Below are 22,193 nucleotides of genomic sequence, written 5' to 3'. Positions count from 1 at the left end.
TAATGGGGTACTGTGGGGGCATCATACTTTGTGAGAGAATTATACTGTGTGTAATGGGTTACTGTATGAGTATTATAGTGTGTGGGGGCATAATACTGTGCAGTGGGGCACTGTTGGGGCAAAATACTATGTAGGGGAATCATATAATGTGTAATGGGGCACCGTGGGGGGCATCATACTGTGTGGGAGCATCATACTGTGTGCAGTGAGGCACTGTGGGGGCATCATACTGTATGCAGTGGGGCACTGGTGGGGCATAATACTATGTGGAGGCATCATACTGTGTGCAGTGGGGCACTGTGGGGGCATCATACTGTGTGGGGGCATCATACTGTATGCAGTGGGGCTCTATGGGGGCATCATACTGTGTGCAGTGGGGCACTGCGGGGGCATCATACTGTATGCAGTGGGGCACTGTGAGGGTATCATACTGTGAATACTATGTGGAGGCATCATACTGTGTGCAGTGGGGCACTGTGGGGGCATCATACTGTGTGGGGGCATCATACTGTATGCAGTGGGGCTCTATGGGGGCATCATACTGTGTGCAGTGGGGCACTGCGGGGGCATCATACTGTATGCAGTGGGGCACTGTGAGGGCATCATACTGTGTGGGGGCATCATACTGTGTGCAGTGGGGCACTGTGGGGGCATCATACTGTGTGGGGGCATCATACTGTATGCAGTGGGGCTCTATGGGGCATCATACTGTGTGCAGTGGGGCACTGCGGGGGCATCATACTGTATGCAGTGGGGCACTGTGAGGGCATCATACTGTGTGGGGGCATCATACTGTGTGCAGTGGGGCACTGTGGGGGCATCATACTGTGTGGGGGCATCATACGGTATGCAGTGGGGCTCTATGGGGGCATCATACTGTGTGCAGTGGGGCACTGCGGGGGCATCATACTGTATGCAGTGGGGCACTGTGAGGGCATCATACTGTGTGGGGGCATCATACTGTGTGCAGTGGGGCACTGTGGGGGCATCATACTGTGTGGGGGCATCATACGGTATGCAGTGGGGCTCTATGGGGGCATCATACTGTGTGCAGTGGGGCACTGCGGGGGCATCATACTGTATGCAGTGGGGCACTGTGAGGGCATCATACTGTGTGGGGGCATCATACTGTGCAGTGGGGCACTGTGGGGGCATCATACTGTGTGGGGGCATCATACTGTATACAGTGGGGCTCTATGGGGCATCATACTGTGTGCAGTGGGGCACTGCGGGGGCATCATACTGTATGCAGTGGAGCACTGTGAGGGCATCATACTGTGTGGGGGCATCATACTGTATGCAGTGGGGCTCTATGGGGGCATCATACTGTGTGCAGTGGGGCACTGCGGGGGCATCATACTGTATGCAGTGGGGCACTGTGGGGGCATCATACTGTGTGGGGGCATCATACTGTGTGCAGTGGGGCACTGTGGGGGCATCATACTGTGTGGGGGCATCAAACTGTATGCAGTGGGGCTCTATGGGGGCATCATACTGTGTGCAGTGGGGTACTGTGGGGGCATCATACTGTGTGCAGTGGGGTACTGTGGGGGCATCATACTGTGTGCAGTGGGGCACTGTAGGGGTGTCATACTGTGTGCAGTGGGGCACTGTACGGGCGTCATACTGTGTGCAGTGGGGTACTGTGGGGTCATCATACTGTGTGGGGGCATCATACTGTATGCAGTGGGGCTCTATGGGGCATCATACTGTGTGCAGTGGGGCACTGCGGGGGCATCATACTGTATGCAGTGGGGCACTGTGAGGGCATCATACTGTGTGGGGGCATCATACTGTGTGCAGTGGGGCACTGTGGGGGCATCATACTGTGTGGGGGCATCATACGGTATGCAGTGGGGCTCTATGGGGGCATCATACTGTGTGCAGTGGGGCACTGCGGGGGCATCATACTGTATGCAGTGGGGCACTGTGAGGGTATCATACTGTGTGGGGGCATCATACTGTGCAGTGGGGCACTGTGGGGGCATCATACTGTGTGGGGGCATCATACTGTATGCAGTGGGGCTCTATGGGGCATCATACTGTGTGCAGTGGGGCACTGCGGGGGCATCATACTGTATGCAGTGGGGCACTGTGAGGGCATCATACTGTGTGGGGGCATCATACTGTGTGCAGTGGGGCACTGTGGGGGCATCATACTGTGTGGGGGCATCATACTGTATGCAGTGGGGCTCTATGGGGGCATCATACTGTGTGCAGTGGGGCACTGCGGGGGCATCATACTGTATGCAGTGGGGCACTGTGGGGGCATCATACTGTGTGGGGGCATCATACTGTGTGCAGTGGGGCACTGTGGGGGCATCATACTGTGTGGGGGCATCATACTGTATGCAGTGGGGCTCTATGGGGGCATCATACTGTGTGCAGTGGGGTACTGTGGGGGCATCATACTGTGTGCAGTGGGGCACTGTGGGGGCATCATACTGTGTGCAGTGGGGCACTGTAGGGGTGTCATACTGTGTGCAGTGGGGCACTGTACGGGCGTCATACTGTGTGCAGTGGGGTACTGTGGGGGCATCATACTGTGTGCAGTGGGGCACTGTGGGGGCATCATACTGTGTGCAGTGGGGCTTTGTGGGGGCATCATACTGTGTGCAGTGGGACACTGTGAGATCAAGAGGCCATAAAAGAGATATTAAGCTGTGTGTGAATACTAAGGGGCATCATTAGGAGCACTATTTTAATGTGGGCACACATAAAGAACTGGGTAGAGTCAGGGGTGTGGTTTAGCGGCCTGTGCCACAAAATAAGTCTCTTTTTACAGTTGAGGACATGCATAATTTGTCCAATTGCTTTCCATGTAGCTGCCTGAATATGGATGTCAATGGCAGCTAAAATGGCAGCCGTAAAAGATAAAAGTGACAGGGGCACTAGATGTGTATACTAAATGTGCGAAAATCACAAGAATTAAAATAAATCACGTTATGCGGCATATAAAACATACGGATTAAAGGGAAAACATTACAGTCTGGTGACCCACTGTGTAGTAGGAACATTAGCTGCAAACATGAAAGACGATTATGACATCAATGTACTAATATGTATATATGATGAGCCCGATCCTTCCTCTGGAGATCTCTGCCCCGCTGTCTAATGAAATGTGTGCTGTTTATCTAATAATACTAAAAGTTTTACCATGATTAAAACACCCCATGTATCTATTTAAAGAGTCTGTACCAAGATACTGACATGTCTAATGATGGTGTGCAGTCTGTGGAGACTGACCAGCAGTCCATCTGCCCCATCTTTCAGGGTAAATAATGGTGGTACAGGTGTGCAAAAGCAATGTTTACCCCTAAAAAAAGAAACAACACCTGATGTATCTGGCATCCACTAATCCCTCCCTCACCTTATTATAATAGTGAAGACCCCATAACGTTACGGAGCAGGGTCACCAAGTGCTGAGGAGCTGAGGGCAGAAAAGTCATAGTGTTTAATGGGGTACTGTGAGGACACATACTTTTGTCAATATAGTCTATATTAAAGGGAGGTTCCAAGTAGTGGACACCTTCTCATGATGTCCTAAAGGGGCACATTACGTGCCTTGACTTAGCATCCATAAGAATCGGTACAATGCTATATGTGCACTGATTCCATGGTGAACCAGAGTATTAGCTTCCACTACCTACTGACATTACACATCTGCTCCCTGGTGGACTAGTGCCAGAAATGTACACATGAACTTTCCTTCCATGTGATTGTGTATTTTACCTCCACCTTCGGAATCATGGTAGTTGGGATCCAAGCCTTTGTCCAAGAGCCTGGCTACTTTCTCAGCTGATCCATGTTGTACATACTCCACAAACTTTTTCAGACCAGCCTGCAAAAAATCCAAATAATAAGAGATATCAAACAATTTGACAACATGTAGGGTTTATAGGAGAGCCTGGATGTGGGGTCTACTGACTACAGGCTCCTGATAGACAAAATAATATACATGGTGGACCATGAAAACCAGAACCTCATAAATTTGCCGTGTGTCAGAACCTAATGTTTTGCGAATTAAGTGTGGTTCATTGGGTAAGATGTATTGCATTGGATCCAAATAACCTTCTCTGGTCATATCTAGTAGCCATTTGCAGCACACCACACACTTTTGATTATCCTACTTCTTTAACCCTAGCTCAAGATCTCAGTACGTGACTATATGTTGTTCTGGTAGGATAATTTTTGCAGAGTTTTCCTTGTTGTGTTCATGGAGTGGTCATTTTTACATCTATGGATCTATCACTTAGTCACACAGTCATCCAGGCTTCATTGAAATCTCTCTTCTGATCTCTCTTCCCACTCTTCTTTTTCTTCTTCATTCTTCTCTTTCTTCTGCTCTTCCTGCTAGATCTTGTTCCATACATTCGATATTCATGGTCCAAATACGGACAGAAATGTCCAGACTGTGCTCAGGTTTCCTGACCCAAACCCAACAACACCTTACAAATAATTGGGCTGTTGAGTTTGGGTCAGGAGATCTACAGTTAATCTGGTCATCGTGGTCCACATTATGACCATCAATGTTGGTCAAATCGTGTGAAAACCCTCATGGTGCAATCTCATAATCCACTCCTGGATCTTTGCAATAATGGGTGTCTGAACATGTAGTTGGGTGCTCTTTTTGGTATCCATGGATCTTGTGCTACATCACTTCTTCTCCAAACCATGTATACTACTTTCTATTGGTACGTAAATGCCTGGAAATTGACCAGCAGAACAGCTGTGTGTTTTTGGGAATGATCCAGTGTGTACGTTGGGCCACTTTGGCCACTCACACACAGAACGACTGCCCTCCAAAAAGAAAATGAGGCATCCAGAAAGAAGACGATGGGTCTCTCGTAATATGAAAGCTGCTAGGGGCAACAACAGTTCTGATGAATGAGGTCTGATAAGAGTCATCCTGTACAAATCACACAAAGGCAACAGTGGTCTTTTTTCGTGGTCAAACATTGCTATTTCCACTGTTGCCAAATTCATCCAATGACGTGGCTTCCATGAACTGATCCGTAGAGAAAATTGTGCACATGAATCAATGGCGTAATTCAGACAGGAGAATCCCAGTAATATCCGTTACTGGAAGCAGATTAATATAGAGCAGTATGGATTTGGGAAAGACATATACTTGGCCAATAGACCCCTGAGCTGACACAAAGCATTACTCTGCTCCGACAATCTGAATCTCACTTATTTTTGCACCATTAAGAAGAAATACATCTGCTTGCTTATGAAGCCACCATCACCTGTCCCGTCACATAAATCATCGATATTTTATTATCTCTGCGGCCGCTGACACCTTGATGAACGATCCTCACTATTTTCCGCTAAGCAACTTGGTCTGGTGATTTATCTGTATTTTGCACTATATGAGCTGGGATATAGACAGCTCCGGTGCCAAGGAAAGATTCAAAGGGCCATCTTCCAATCCAAGGCATGCAAAATAATTGTGGTAACTGAAAAAAAATGTATTGTGCTAATGATGATTATCAAAGTGACCAATGCATGTCTTAAGGCTATGGAATGTATTGTGTAGAGCAATTCCATCCACAAGAGCAGCTTCCCGGAGATGTAGATACATTCCTGTTATTTTCTACCTAGGTTAGAGAATTGTCTTCATGGAGCGGCCAACTATGGATCACAGAGTCATCCAAGCTTCATGGAAAAGCATAGCTCCTGAACTCTCCTCCCAATCTTCTCTTTCTTCTTCGTTCTTCTCTTTCTACTGCTCTTCCTACTATTCCAGGTTTCATACATCCAATATCCAAGGTCTGAATATCTACTGAAATGTCCACACTGTGCAGGGTCTCCTGACCTAAACTGAACAGCATCTTACGTAGACATAAATTAAGCTGTTCAGTTTGAGTCATGAGATCTACGGTTAGTCTGGGGACCACTTCAGATACTCCATCAATACTCTTCCTATTGATTTTAACCCATTATTTACCAATGTCCTTTTTTTGGGACGCCTAATCTTTAGCTTCTAGCAAGTAAGATTTTATAATTTTTATAATTAGGTCCAATTTTTTGTGTTGTGTTTGTAAAATGAATGTTTTCAAAATAGGAAATCATATCATTGTCATTTTTAATTGAATATTGGACGCCCTTTTCTGAAAAATCCGTACTTGTAAAAATTTTAATTTGGCAAGTAATGGGTTAATGGGAAATCCACTGTCACGATCTCCATTCTGTTCATGTCTGCTATGTTACTTTGTGTAGAGGCTGTCAGTCTGTTTTGGTTGTGCTGGGTCTTTGCTGAAATCATCTGTGTTCACTGTCATCTACTTAAGCATGCTAGCTCCTCCATCCAGTGTCAATTGTACACTTGCTGCTGCCTGTGTAAGGCTGATCCCTCTGTGCTCTGCGCCTGACCCAGCCTGACTTTATTCCCTTCCCAGACTTAGAGTCTTTGCTTGTGACCTGACTTCTCTTGTGCCTGCTCCCTGTAAACTGTCTTGTCTTTCTGATTTTCCTGACCTCGGCTAGTGAATTGGATTTCGTCTCTGACTTCCCCTTGTTGTACTGTGCCATTTCTTGGACTTAACCTCAGATAGTTTGACCTCCTTTTACCATTTATTCAGTAAGTAGTGTATGTTTTTACTTTCTGTTATTGTAGTGCTCCTCACCACTTCTGGGGCTAACATTTACTATAGTGACTCGTGTCACATCTACACTGCTGTTCATACAATGAGTTTTTGGGGAACTGTTTGTTGATGAGGTTTTGAAAACTCTACCAGAAAAAAAAAGGACATGCCATGTCACTTTTTTTTTATAAGGATTCCTCCTGGAATCTGCTCCAAAGAAGAGTATAGGGAAAAAATACTTCAAAAACTTCTTCAAAAGCATTTCAGATCTGGAAATCATGTCAAAACCCACGTGGATTCCTACAGTGAAGTTCTCTTGAAAACCAAGTCAGATTTGTACTTTTCAAATAAACTCCATTGTAACCTACCCTTAGACTGAAGTTCTTTGCAGTTAATGCAGTTCCTGATCTATGGAGGACTAGGAGGGAAAATCTAGAAAAATTGAGTGTTTTTTTATGCTGCTCAATATTGTAATTACAACACCAAGAAGGAAAAGTTGTGGAATGATGGAAATCACAGGATGGAGACATGTTACCGATATGTAAATGACAGAGAACTGGAATCAAAATTTCCAAAACCTATTGATTTATTCAGTCTGGAGTCTGAGCCACGGGCAGAAATCGCGACGCTTCCAGCCTCAGCTCCCATCAGTGACATTACTAGTGGTCATCTGAGGTAGGTTCTGCTACTGATTGCACTTGGGCACATTATCAAGATCTGCTGCTGGCATCTCCTGTGTAATCACCGACTCATCAAGTCCCTGATGTACTTGATGGGAGGCAAGACCGTAGACGTTGCAGCCCTGGGAGCATGTTAACGTCTCATAGACTGCTCACAGTAGCACCAGCAACATGTGGCTGGGGTTGTCTTGTTGAAAAACAGCTCCTGGGACACTTTGGAAAAATGGCTGCACCACTGGTTCCCCAAATTGTACTGAAAGTGGATTTGGACATCACATATTGACCATAAGGAGTCACAAAGTGCCTACACAGACCATCAGAAGGTGTTTACATGACATTGGAATACAAGCCAGACTTCTAGCTAGAGGTGTCCATTGACCCGACACCACAGTTCTCAAAGGCTCTCATGGTACAGAGTAAGACGTCAATAGGGGCTAGGATAGAGGTCTGTCCTGTTCAACGATAAGTCTTGCTTTTGTCTTGAATGCAATGATAGCTGGAAATTGGTCTGAAGACCATGTGGTCAACACCATAAAAAGGCCTTCAAAAGGGATTGTCAAATCAGTCCTACTTCCAGGATTATGGTGTCGAAGGGTATAATGTATAGTAACTGGACTCCTCCAGTTATCATCCCAGGTACACTAACAGCTTGGTGTTACATTGATTTGATGGTGGAATCAGTGGTGTGCATTTCTTCAGAGTGTCCCAAGAGCTGTTTTTTAACATGACAACTACAGTCCGCATGTTGCTTGTACTACTGTGATCCGCCTAAACCTGCTCCCATGGCTCTAGCGTCTCCATTGTCCCCATTGAGCACATCTGGGACATCATTGGTCGGTGATTACACAGGAGCTGCCAGCAGCAGATCTTGATGATTTGCCCAAGTGCCTTCAGTGGCAGAACGTTCCTCAGATGACCATTAATTACCTCACTGATAGCAGCCGGGGCTGGAAGTGCTGAGATTTCTGCATGTGCCACTCACACTCCAGACTGAATAAATCGAGATGTTTAGAAAATGTTGTTTACATTTTTCCATCATTTATAGATCAGTAACCTGTCTCCATCCATCTTGTGATTTCAATCTTTCCATGACTTTTCTTTCTTGGTGTTGCAATTTCAATATAGAGGAATATATAAGAAAACGATGGCGATATATTACAGTGCCTTAAGGGTCATTTCTAAATGATAATAATACTAATTTTTATTTATATAGCGCCAACATATTCCGCAGCGCTTTACAAATTATAGAGGGGACTTGTACAGACAATAGACATTACAGCATAACAGAAATCACAGTTCAAAACAGATACCAGTAGGAATGAGGGCCCTGCTCGCAAGCTTACAAACTATGAGGAAAAGGGGAGACACGAGAGGTGGATGGTAACAATTGCCATAGTGTAAGGCTCGGGTGTTCATGTAAAGCTGCATGAACCAGTTCACTGCCTAAGTATGTAACAGTACAGACACAGAGGCTATTAACTGCATAAAGTGTATGAGAACATGATGCGAGGAACCTGATTATGTTTTTTTTTTTTTTTTAATTTATTTATTTTATTTTTTTTTAATGGGCCACACAGGGATGGTTAGGTTAATGCATTGAGGCGGTAGGCCAGTCTGAACAAATGAGTTTTTAGGGCACGCTTAAAACTGTGGGGATTGGGGATTAATCGTATTAACCTAGGTAATGCATTCCAAAGAATCGGCGCAGCACGTGTAAAGTCTTGGAGACGAGAGTGGGAGGTTCTGATTATTGAGGATGCTAACCTGAGGTCATTAGTGGAGCGGAGGGCACGGGTAGGGTGGTAGACTGAGACCAGAGAGGAGATGTAGGGTGGTGCTGAGCCATGGAGTGCTTTGTGGATGAGGGTAGTAGTTTTGTACTGGATTCTGGAGTGGATGGGTAACCAGTGTAATGACTGGCACAAGGTAGAGGCATCGGTGTAACGGTTGGTGAGGAATATGATTCTGGCAGCAGCATTCAGGACAGATTGGAGCGGGGAGAGTTTGGTAAGAGGGAGGCCGATTAGTAGAGAGTTACAGTAGTCCAGACGAGAATGAATAAGTGAGACAGTAAGAGTTTTTGCAGAGTCAAAAGTAAGAAAAGGGCGAATTCTAGAAATGTTTTTGAGATGCAGATAAGAAGAGCGAGCCAGTGATCGATGTGGGGGGTGAATGAAAGCTCGGAATCAAGGATGACCCCAAGGCAGCGGGCATGTTGCTTTGGAGTAATGGTGGAACCGCACATGGAGATGGCAATGTCAGGCAAAGGTAGGTTAGTAGAAGGAGAAAACACGAGGAGTTCAGTTTTTGACAGGTTCAGTTTCAGATAGAGGGAGGACATGATGTTAGAGACAGCGGTAAGACAATCACTGGTGTTTTCTAAAAAGGTCGGCGTGATAACAGGAGAAGAGGTGTATAATTGTGTGTCGTCAGCATAGAGATGGTACTGGAACCCAAATCTACTGATTGTTTGTCCAATAGGGGCAGTATACAAAGAGAAGAGGAGGGGGCCTAGGACTGATCCTTGAGGAACCCCAACAGTAAGGGGAAGGTGAGAGGAGGAGGAACCAGCAAAAGATACAGTGAAGGAGCAGCCAGAGAGATAGGAGGAGAACCAGGAGAGAACGGTGTCCTTGAGGCCGATGGAGCGGAGCATAGTGAGGAGGAGCTGATGATCCACAGTGTCGAATGCTGCAGAGAGATCCAAGAGAATTAGCATGGAGTAGTGACCATTAGATTTAGCTGTTAATAGGTCATTAGAGACTTTAGTGAGGGCAGTTTCAGCAGAGTGTAAAGAGCGGAAGCCAGATTGAAGAGGGTCGAGAAGAGAGTTATCTGAGAGATAGCGGGTAAGACGGGAGTGGACCAGGCGTTCCAGGAGTTTAGAGATGAAGGGAAGATTAGAGACAGGTCTATAATTAGCAGCACAATTTTGGTCGAGGGAGGGTTTTTTAAGTAACGGATGTATGATGGCATGCTTAAATGAAGAGGGAAAAATACCGGAAGTGAGGGAAAGGTTGAATATTTTTGTTAGGTGAGAGGTGACAGCCGGGGAAAGGGACTGGAGGAGATGTGACGGAATGGGGTCACTGGTGCAAGTGGTCGGGCGAGAAGATGCAAGGAGCCTGATTACTTCTTCTTCTGTAACTGGTTCAAAGGCAGAGAGTGAACTAGATGCAGTGGGGGAGGGAGGACAGTGCATGGAATGAAGTGATTGGGAGATGATTTCCTGTCGAATGTGGTCAATTTTTTCTTTGAAGTAATTGGCCAGATCGTCAGCGCGGAGATCTGTGGTTGGGGCCTGCTCTCTTGGGTTGAGTAGGGACTGGAAAGTGTCAAAGAGACGTTTAGGGTTATTTGACAGTGAGGTGATGAGGGTGTTGAAATAGGTTTGTTTGGAGAGGTGAAGGGCAGAGTTGTATGCTTTTAGCATGAACTTATAATGGATGAAATCTTCGGGTAGATTAGATTTTCTCCAGACGTTCGGCGCACCTGGAGCACCGCTGCAGGAAACGTGTTTGCAGCGTGTGCCACGGTTGTCGCCGTCTGTGCCGAGTTGTTCTATGTATAGGAGGTGCAGCTTCATCCAGGGCACTTTGCAGGGTTTCATTGTAATGCTTCAAAGCAGAATCAGGACATGAGATGGAGAAGATTGGGGCCAATGAGGACTGCAAGTTCTTCATAAGTTTCTGTGTGTTAATGGCCTGTATGTTTCTATAAGTGTGGAAAGTGGGGGTGACCTGAGTGGGATGGCAGTTCTTGATAGAGAATGAAAGAAGGTTGTGGTCGGAGAGCGGGAGAGGGGAGTTTGTGAAATCGTCCACTGAGCAAAGCCGGGAGAAGACCAAGTCCAAGACCAATGATGGTTAATTAGAAGGGTTCTTCTTCAAGAGATCTCACTTGAAATCTTAGCATGTATACAGAAGGGTATATATTGTCATAAAGTCCACATTATATCACCTCCGTTCATTACCTTACCATAAAATAAATTAAATGAATGTATGGTACTTATTATCTAGGACATAATGCTCACCTTAGTGTGGAGCTTCGCCAATTGCTTTTCATCAAGGTTCGTCTGTTTGTAAACTCTTGTTTTGTAACGGAACTAAGGAAAATAATTAGCAAAGGTTAGACTGCAGCCACGAATACTCATCGGGAGTTTTAACGAACTTTTCGCACTAAGCTGTTGTCTGAGTACATGAAGAATAACACTATTTCTGGCAATTATATGACTTACATCCTGGATTTTCACCAATTTTACCCTCAGCAGGCTTTATTTCTCAATTTGCAATTGATTCTGAGATGGTGGAATGAGACTAGCTGCTATGATGTCTCCCATACACATCACAGCACACATAAAGGGATTCCTGTCTTGGGGTGAGGAAAAAGACTTGTTAGAAAGCTCAGAAAGATCTTTCTGTGTCTCTCACTGCTTGTTTTCTCACTCTCTTCCCATATCCGTAGATAATCTGATACCTCACTGTACTGGCAGTCATACAAAAGACTGAGTAGAGCAAGTTTTTCAGAATGAATGATAGGTTCAGGAGGCATAGAGAAGAGAAAGAAATGGCTCATAAGTGCAGAAGGAGGCAATTTTTCAGATAATATATATTATAGAGTTTCTTATAGTCACTTACAATATTGACAGGTGTGTAACGATAGAGGTTGTGGCCGCGACAAGGCCAATGGGGAATTATAACTGGAAGGGGCCCAGGAGGTGGGGTATTATAAGTGGAAGGGACCAAGTATGACAGACATTATTACTGGAAGGGGCCTACGATATGGGAAATTATAACTTGAAGGGGCCCAGGATGGGGGACATTATAAGTGGAAGGGGCCAAAGATGACAGACATTATTACTGGAAGGGGACTAGGATGTGGGAAATTATAACTGGAAGGGGCCCAGGATGGAGGACATTATAAGTGGAAGGGGCCCAGGATGGGGGACATTATTACACGAAGGGTCCCAAGATGAGGGACAATATTACAGGAGGACAGGGGGATATTATTACCGGAAGGGGCCAAGGATGGAAGACATTATTAGAGTCAGGGTCCCGGGATAGAGGACATTATTAGAAGAAGAAGCCCTGCATGGAGGACATTATTACAAGAAGGAGCCCAGGATGGAGGACATTATTACAAGAAGGAGCCCAGGATGGAGGACATTATTACAAGAAAGATCCCTGGATGGGAGATATTATTACAGAAAGGAGACCATGTTGGTGGACATTATTACAGCATGGGGCCCGTGACGTGGGACATTATTCTATGGAGGTGAACAAGTATGACTTTATAGGATCTAGATTGTTACAAGAGCCGATAAATACGTCCAACATGCAGCTGGGGTCCCAAATTTTGCATCGGACCTATCGGACTCTATTTACGCCACTGACTTGATTTATGCAAAGTTTGTTGAAAGTGCAATTCCCATTTAAAGGGGTTTTTCAGTCTTGAACTTAATTTCTGCAGTAACTCTATCTGAACGCAGATTGGAGAATTTCCACATTGTGCAGGATTCCTCTCAATTGCCAGATCTAGCAAGCTGTCCCTTTAAGCCTCTTTAAGATTGTATTATACTTCATAGCTGCACTCACAATTCTGTTCTTTTCCAAACAATTGAATAGTCATCAGATACACTTTCTAACAGTTTAAAGGGGTTTTCCATTTATAGGATACTGATGACCTATCTTGAGGATACTGGTACAATCCTTAACTTTCAGATACAATCCAAAAATTCAGTGCCGCCCTAAGGTGAAAAGGGATGGGTTTATGAAAACCTTACCCAAAAATGGGTGGTCTTGTCCGGTTTGTGAGCATTCATAGGAATTAAACATCCCCTTTTAAAGCAACAGCAATGTTGGTAAGTATGGGTGAGCTACAAATTGTGTTTGAGTACCCTACTCGGCACTGTAGTTTCTTCTGGAATCAAAAATCTGATGGTTCCCTTTAAGTTAAAAGTTGGCAGAATTGTGAATGCAGCTCTGGAGTTTAATAGTATCTGTAACTTAGGATGATTATGGAAGAAATAATGTTGTATGATCTTAAAGTTACTCAACTTTTGATGGAGTTTCATTCTATACGGAAAGTGAAAAACAGTGATCAGTGGTGGACGTAAATTTTAGGGGTTTTAAAGAGTGATTGTTCGAAAGAAGGAAGAGAAAAAAGGCTTGGAAGGATCCACCAATACCAAGATGATAAAACTCTGGGCCATTTCATCCATGGCTGATCATTAACAAGGTAACGCAAGATGTGTCTAAAACTTCCACGGAAGACGAATTGCACCAATTATAGCTTCAAACACTTGAAATATTCCAGAATCAGTCCTTTCCTTAAAGTAAATTATTCATCTCTCCTGACATATACATTTCTTTACTTGCCCTTAAAAAATGAGATACCGACCTCCAAATATGGAACCCCTTTCTCGAAGGACTGCGGATATTCCCGGAGGAGCCGCTCTTCGTCCAAGAACTTGGCGTCCCTTCCATTGGTTGCTGGTTGGAAGAGGCCATAGTTGAGGACGTCCTTTAGGCTTTCATTCAGGGTACACAGTATCTGCTGCTTTGCGACCCAGATGGTGGCATCTGGGTTAAATCGGAGGCATTTCTGTAAAAGAAAACAAAATATATAAACCCCAAATAAAATAATAAAACATGGATATAACGTCAGCTAAATAGAAATTTCAGAAGAATCGGGATGGAGGAAACTATTTCTCTCGTGCCACCATGAAAGTCAATGTCTGACCCTGTAGAGTTCCCTCTATAGACAGTGCTGAAAAACTAAAAAAATATATTAGCTTTATTATTATTATTATTTATTAAAGTCTTATGGGGTAAGAAAAATGTAATTTAGTGATACTTTTTTGGGAGTGGTTTGCATTATAGGTGCCTAAGTGTGGTCACCCAGTGGTTGACATGCCTAAGTGTGGTTACCCAGTGGTTGAGATGCATGGTTGAGATGCCTAAGTTTGTTCACCCATTGGTTGAGATGCCTAAGGGTGGTCACCCAGTGGTTGAGATTCCTAAGTGTGGTCACTCAGTGGTTGAGATGAATAAGGGTGGTCACCAAGTGGTTGAGATGCCTAAGTGTGGTCACCCAGTGGTTGAGATGCCTAAGTGTGGTCACTCGGTAGTTGAGATGCATAAATGTGGTCACCCAGAGGTTCAGCTGTTAATTGCAAACTGTCGACGGTTTTGTAAGAATGTCGCCATAAGTGTCCATAACGACATCGCAGCTTGTGTTTTTACAGCATTGGTGACTGGTCCATTTCGATCTCTTCCTATGTGAAATTTCACTTGAAATAGGGCCTCAAGTATCTGTTTTGACTGTATAAAATAGCAAAACATTATGGCTGTCAAAAAGCATCCATATGTGTGTATTGTAACCCTTTCCTTTAAAAAATTACTAAAAATAATTTAAAGAAAAAGCAATGGAAGGTTGAGGCCGTGTTCACACATAGCATAAATGCTGCGTTTTTTCTAATTCTTTTTATAGGCACATTTTTGACAGGTGTGCACAGCAAATTGTTCATTAACAATTTCTGCATTTTTCCCTTTATTTGATGCATTTTTGGTTAAGATTTCAGCATTTTTTATTTAATTTTTTTAGTACAGAAAATCTTTAAATCTGCATACAAGTCTTTCAAGCATTTTTTTCTGGCTCCCCATAGAGAAAGAAAAAATTGTGTTTAGAAGGATAAGTGCAAACCTAAGAACACCGTCCCAAACGTTAAGCATGGTGGGGAAACATCATGCTTTGGGGGCGCTTTTCTCCAAAGGTGACAGGACGACTACACCTTATTGAAGGGAGGAAGAGTAGGGAGGCCCCATACATATCACACGGTCTTCCAATCCTGCCAAAATCAATTATATGTGTGGAGGCCAAAGTATACCTACACCATGCCTACGCCACCACCCAAAAACCCCAAAATTGGGAAAGACTGATAGATCCAAATGTAAAAAAAGAAGCAACAACAAAGGGTTAACTGGTGGCTCAAAAACCAATGCCAAAGAATGCAACTACTGTACCGGTACTACATCTTATACCACCATGTACCTCATAATTTACTTATTAGAACTTTTAAGAGTATAAACCCTTCCGGTAGGCCCTTTTTAAGCTTTTGGACACTATACTAAACTTTATCGTAGCCAAATGGTTGGGTGACTTCATTTGATGTCATCTTTTAGATATCAGTTGACTCTAATCCAAAGCTCCGATGACTTGAACATGATGGTATTCATAGACGGAATATAATAAGGGGTCACTAAGCAGTTTTTACAGCCCCGGCATTATTATATCGCAGGACTGGTTTTTTGAACGAGTCATGTGATACTTGGATTGTCCCTTTATTTTGCACGGGCACCTGCAGAGAGATTATTCTATAATCGTTTCTACGAAGATAGCAGCTCGCACTCCCTGGTTACTGTTTCCATGGAAATCTTAAAATCACCAAAGACTTTTGCTATGAGTTTAAAGAAAGTCCCGAAGGTCTGACTAATGGAGGCATATTGATGCTCTACGCTGGGAGATCAGTGAGAATTCTCCTGAACGTTCCCACGGCTTACCTTCATCTTGTTTATTCTTAGTTAGGCCACAGAAAACCATAAAATGACATTGAAACTTTAGCAATCTCCTAACCCTTCATATATTACCTATAGGATGCGAGATACAAGGATGTTTTTCACCAGAACTGGTGGCCACCGGTAATCACAGTTGACTTTCCCTGGCTTATATCAGGTGTTAAAAGTCATAGGAGGGTAGCTACAGGTTGAAGGGGTAGGGGTAGTAGTCTTGGGCTCTGGTGTCTGAGGGGACCTAAGTGCCCCTCTGCAATGTAAGAAGTTATAATGTTATAAATGGTACTTACTAGTTTGGGGGTATTCTAACAAGTCTTATTTTAGGATCAAGGGCAGGGATGTAGATGTAGAGTTTTCACCGGAGCGCTGGTGTCTGTGGGGGCCGAAAGGTAGATGAAGAGGCACTACTACAGATTTTGCTATGGTTTCGAAGACAAGGCTGCCCCTAGATCCCAATAGCTATGGGGGCCTAAATGACCCTCTGCTACATTGGAAGACACCAATATTATAAATGGTACATGGTAGGTCAAGCTTTGTTATAGAGTTTGCTTTGGGGCCTGGGATAGGACTCTACCTAAAAGAGGTACTGAGGGAACTGAGCACTTTGCCTTTGGGGCCAAAATGTCCCACGTTTATCTCGAATACTAGCTTGGGGGTCCTGTTATAGATATATTTTAGGATCCAGTACAGGGGTGTAGCTATAGTGGGTGCCAATATACCAGTTACATCTGGCTACAGGTGCATATGGAGCCCAAAACGCCACTCAGCAACATAGGGAGACACCAGGGTCACAAATGGCACAAGGTAGATCAAGACTTTATTTCAAATTTTGCATTGAGCCCCCGGAGTTTGAATTTTAGCTTAGTCAGGCAAGGGGTGTCATTTAGGGCAGGTGAAGATGGCCATAGATTCTCTCATCCGGCAGCACCTGGTCGATTATGGAAATGACACTCTGAGCAGAGTTTGATCAGAGTGTGATCATAGTGGGATCCGATTTTCTCCGATGAGGAGAAGATGGAAAAACACAAATTCTCCATCTTTTCGATTCTGCCAGTGCGTGTAAATCGGACTGTACTCAGATGACATCCGATGCAGTCCAATGTTTTCCACGCATTCATTGACTTGCATAGCCTAGTGGGATCCGAATATCAGATCAAACTCGGACATACAGGTTTTTTTTTCCTTGGAGAGTCTCTCTCGGAGGAAAAAAAGTTGAACATGTGCACAGCCCCATTGGTCCGAGAGCGATCCAATGTTTTGGATTGAAAATATGCTTGTCTGCACCTGCCCTTATATAGGTCAATTATATTACAGATGGGTGGGTCCCAAAACCCTTCATGCCCAAGGGATTTGGGTCCTTAGTATTTAGCGTCGGCACAACTTTACAAGAAGTAGGTGACAGATGGAAGAGAACATAATGGCAGAATCTGACTACGTTGAGCTACTTTGTAGTCTGTAACTATTGAAACACATAAATGTGCACAGAACCTGTATACACAAAACGGGAGGAGATTTATAACTATTTGAAAAGTTGCTTCAATTTATATTTTAAGATTTATTGGCTCAATAGAAAAATTGCTACAAAGGTGAAATGGAAGGTTCTTTTGCTTTATGCTAAAAATTGTATTTCTTCCTTTCGAGGCTGCATACATAATGTAATACTAATTAAATAACACCGATAAATTGTAAGAAGGAATCATATATATGTATATAGATATATATTTTTTTATATATCTTGGGCCGTAACTTAAACAGCAGAGACGGTAAGATATATTTGCAAAGTACAATTAGCAGCGCAAATAACAAATCAATGGGAGAGAAGAGAGTCCTGCTGTTTGTTATACAATATATTTACCCAGCAGGAGTAAATGGAAGGGTATTGGTTTCAGAACGTTTCAAGGAAAGTGAGTTAATAGGCAACCATTTGATTATGTGTGAAATGAAGGCTTTGTTATTGATGGCAGAGACCATTCATCCACCAGTAAATGGAAAGACGTCTAAACAACGAAGAAAATTACATATGGAGCTACAATAACATCTGTGCACATACAATTTGTACAACCAGTCGTCTTACGGTAGTTCTCGAAGATAAAGATGGATCATGCGGTTGAAGGGGGAGTCATGCTGAGATAAAGCAGAGAAATTCAGATCTCTACAGCAAAATAAGGATCTTCCATCTGTTGACCAAAGAAGAGGGCAGCTAGAAAGAGTTTCTCTCACCCTGGAGGACCTTCTCTTTCCTTTGATGTCAATGAGAACGTTGCAACGCTTTGTTTGCCCTGTGGTGGCACTGCAGAGAAATTGAACACTTGATGTCAACTTCCTTCACAGATTACAGCTGTTCCTTCGCGAGGAGGAAATTCAAGTCTGGTGGTCCACTAAAATTTGGCTTGGAAAGTCGAATATATTCAATGAGAATCGAATGTGTTTTTTCAGATCCCAGATCAAAATAAACAAATGGTGAAAAGAAAAAATTGTCACCTCGCCACTCACATGTGGCGCCACCGTAGCCCCCCGTTCAGTTCTCCACTTAACTCCATCTGGTCTCTTCTTTACTTCAGGGCCATGTTGGCCTCTGTCATCATGATGTAAGCACCTTGTCCAACATATGTCATGACGTCACAATACACATCAGAGGCCTACTTGGTGCCGGAAGCCCGACCACAGATTCAAGCCAGAACAAGATGATGTTGAGTGCAGGTCAACAGTAAAGAAAAAGCTGGAGGGAGTTACGCAGAGTACCGGATAGGCCAATGCGGCAGTGGGACTGCTGACTGGTCAGGTCAGTATTATTTTTCTTAATTTTTCACCTCCTTCCTAGACCCTCACCAAAATGGCAGTATAATGATATTTTGCTGAATTCATGTAAAGATGGCAAGAAAAAAAATCTGATTTTGTAACATTCAAGGCAAATTTAATTAACTTCCAGCCAATTTGCTTGGATTGGGACACCTTGTGATCCCAGCCAATGACTTTCCAGTTGTTGTAAGAAGTACAACCACCAACAAACTGGAAACTGTAGCGTCAACTCTCAACAGTTGGATAACTAAAAAGGTTGGAGACCTTTGATCTTTTTTCTAAAATTTGAGGCAAATTAAATTAACTTCCAACCAATTTGCTTGGATTCGGATACCTTGTGATCCCAACTTATGACTCTCCCATTGTCATAAGAAGTACAACCGCCAGCAAACTGGAAACTGTAGCGTCTCAACAATTGGATAACCGAAAAGGTTGGAGACCATTGATCTATTTTGTAAAATTTGAGGCAAATTCAATTAACTTCCAACCAATTTGCATGGATTGGGATACCTTGGGATCCCAACCTGTGACTCTCCGACTCTCCCATTGTCACAAGAAGTACAACCGTCAGCAAACTGGAAATTGTAGCATCTCAACAGTTGGATAACCAAAAAGGTTGGAGACCATTCATCTCCAATAGACACCTGTTATTTTCAGTAACCTGTTAGCCGGCAAATCTCGGCGATAACATTTTTCTTATCGAGTTCTGATGGGTTTTTTTGTTTTTTTTTTCCCATTACATTCCGTCAATTTATTCTACAGAGTTTTATACTTAAGAGTGCAGATAAAAGACTAAATTCAATTACAGTTAATTGCATGCCGCACGCTAGAAGCCAGATCGTCGTGATTGATTTCCTTTAATTACTCATTTTATAGCTCTTTACTAGTAGTCCTCATATGCAGAAAGGTGAATTTATCAGCAGTCATTTGATTTGTTGACCAATATTCCAAAATGCAACTTTTAAAATCAACTCATAAACTAAAATATATCTTCTTGAAAATATCTGATGGGAAGTTGTATTTTTTATGCCGACGTTTCAAAGTCATAACTTGCGGGATAGGCAGGGTAGGCAGCTGCCTAAAGCACAAAAAAAGGTGGGAAAGCAATAAAGTATGGGTTAAATATAACTGTATAGAAAAGGATGGGGGAATTAGGGGCAATTCATTGGATAATCATCTACACATCTGAAATGTTGAATTTTAAAATTCAAGGTGGCATTGTAAGGGTCTATTCATGCATTCAGGATTTTATGTGGATTTTATTGAAAATTCTGAAAAAGTGTAGCAAACATTCCAAATTTTCTGTAGTGCTGTAGATAAGCCCTGAAAGGTAGTGGCCGCATCTTATAGAAGCAAAAACGAGGTGACAGGTTCCCTTTAAAATCATTTCTTGGGAGCCAAAACATCTTGTCCCGCCCCTGAATAAACGCACATGATGCAGCCCATTTCTGACTCCACATCCAAAATCAACTAGTATTTCCAGTATGTCCTGACCTAAAGATATCCATAATTGATGAAAATTGTAGTAGACTGTTGCTACAAAAGTCCAGTCAGTAGGGTAGACTTGGCGATATTCTATGTGAATTCCAAGCATTAAATCCTAAATTCCTGACCATATTAGGCCACAACATCCATTTCCATCCTCAAAATGTTCTAATTATAATACTAATTAGAACAAACTCCATTGGTCAACTAACTTTACGAACAGGAAGTTGCATTTGAGCAACCAATCAGCAGCCACTTTCTGTGCCGATCTTCACAGTATGAGATCAACACCAAATTCCCACAGGCAGAAATCATTTTGGTCTCTTTTATCTGGGCAAATAATGTCATGTTTCCAAAATGGGGCCACCTTTGACCATCCTGGCAGTACACAATTGCTACTGGACCTTGGAGACTGTAATGCTCCTTTTTTTACTTGTTTTGGGACAATTGGGACTCATATACACCCTCATTTTCATTAATATATGCAATAGACTTCCAATTATCTTACTCCTATAAAATTAGCTTGTAAAAATAGTAATGATAAGATTTTCTCTTCTAGTAATCTTAAACCTTGTTTGGAATCTTCCATTTTTTTTTTTGTGTAATCTATCAAATGGTAATCCAGGTAATTTACCACTTGTTTCTAGCATAGAACTGTAATAAAATGTGGAAGTTTGAAAACCAAGAACAGAATGAAAAATTAGAAAATGTTTCCAATTGTAAGGTTCTAAAAACGTTAATCCCGCAACCCAACCAAAATATTTGCTAATCCAGTTCCTTTTATGTCAAATTATAATCTTCTCTACCAAGAAGGATGAGAATGACTTTAGTCTCAACCATTACTGTGTAATAAATTGGATAATGTACGTGTCCACTCTTATCTTTGCTCGAATTTGGTTAATGATTCCAATTTTTTTACTAACCCAGATCAAAAAATAACTGAAAAAGTTCACCAGGTGAGCCGAAACACTCTTACTATCGGCCAACTCTGATTCTGATTAGTAAGCCTGGCAAAATTATGGAGGCATCATGTCGCAACATAATGACGTCACAAGGTCTACTAATCAGAAGAGGCACCATGAAAAAGGAGGTGAGCAGGGTTTTGGTCCAGGGACTACCAATGTGACCAGGATTCGGCAAATTGTTGTTCTCAGCTCGAATACACATATCTAGCATAGACATCTCCCAACATAGTACTGCAAAATTCAAAAATTGTTTTTATTTAAGGCTGGTTTCAGACAACTTGAGATATATCGAGTTAAGAAAGGAGAGATCTGTAATAGTGAAGCCATTGTGTATACAATTAATCAGCAGCTATTTCTACCAACTGTTCCATTTTTGCTGCATTGTTCCATGAACTGTTCCTCAAAACATCAGGCTTCTGCAGATTTGCATAAAAAAGGTGTTTTCTGGCTTCTCGTGGGTGGGATGGGGGTGGGACTTAAAATATCACGCCCAGTAGGACTGAGGCATGAGTATATAATGAAGAATTGTTATATTTTTTTATTATTTTAGACATTAGTTGCCGAATATAGTGATGATGAATGGTACTGTATCGTGTAAGATCTACAAGTCCCTAAGATAAGTGTCCCTGAAAATCACTTTGCAGTGGTAATAGTGCCTGACCTATACGCAAGCTATTGGCATATATCACATATTACATAAGGAAGCAAGAACATGCCATAGAGCGAGGTATGAGCTCCGGAAATAGAAATCTATAAACGGTGTCTGGAAACTGCAGCTTTTTGAAAAGGTTAATTATTAATAGCGAGGACACGTGGCACTGGAAAGCCTTGGGCACTGGTTTGATTTACATTTCCTATAAAGAAGGTGTTAACAGACCTTCGGCACATTATTGAGAGTCTGTTAATAGCACAATCTCTAAATAATTCATTTTCGAGACAGTTCTGTATAGTGAGGCTCAGTCTGCTGCCTAGAAACCATAAAGACTCATGACGGACATTATGTGGTGTAAGATAGCGCTTACCACATGCGTTGGGGGACACTCACTTGGCCGCGATATTCAGGCACACGGGCACGAATTTTCAACACAAATCAGTCCATACGGT

General features: G+C 43.0%; 1 protein-coding gene across 1 annotated transcript in view; it reads right to left on the bottom strand.

Moving 5' to 3' along the window:
• The window catches only part of SHANK1 (SH3 and multiple ankyrin repeat domains 1), a 537,634-nt gene that overhangs the window by 283,640 nt on the left and 231,801 nt on the right, over positions 1-22,193 (bottom strand). Inside the window, exons 3-5 of the mRNA XM_077259811.1 lie at positions 13,667-13,870; positions 11,301-11,372; positions 3,733-3,841 (exon numbers count right to left, since the gene is read on the bottom strand). Of these exons, the coding sequence (XP_077115926.1) occupies positions 3,733-3,841; positions 11,301-11,372; positions 13,667-13,870 (385 nt within the window). The remainder of the gene's footprint in view (positions 1-3,732; positions 3,842-11,300; positions 11,373-13,666; positions 13,871-22,193) is intronic.

The sequence above is a fragment of the Ranitomeya variabilis genome, chromosome 4 (assembly GCF_051348905.1).
Source record: "Ranitomeya variabilis isolate aRanVar5 chromosome 4, aRanVar5.hap1, whole genome shotgun sequence".
Classification (NCBI taxonomy): domain Eukaryota; kingdom Metazoa; phylum Chordata; class Amphibia; order Anura; family Dendrobatidae; genus Ranitomeya; species Ranitomeya variabilis.
The sequence above is the reverse complement of the archived record's forward strand: the minus strand, read 5'-3'. Positions and strand labels throughout refer to the sequence as shown.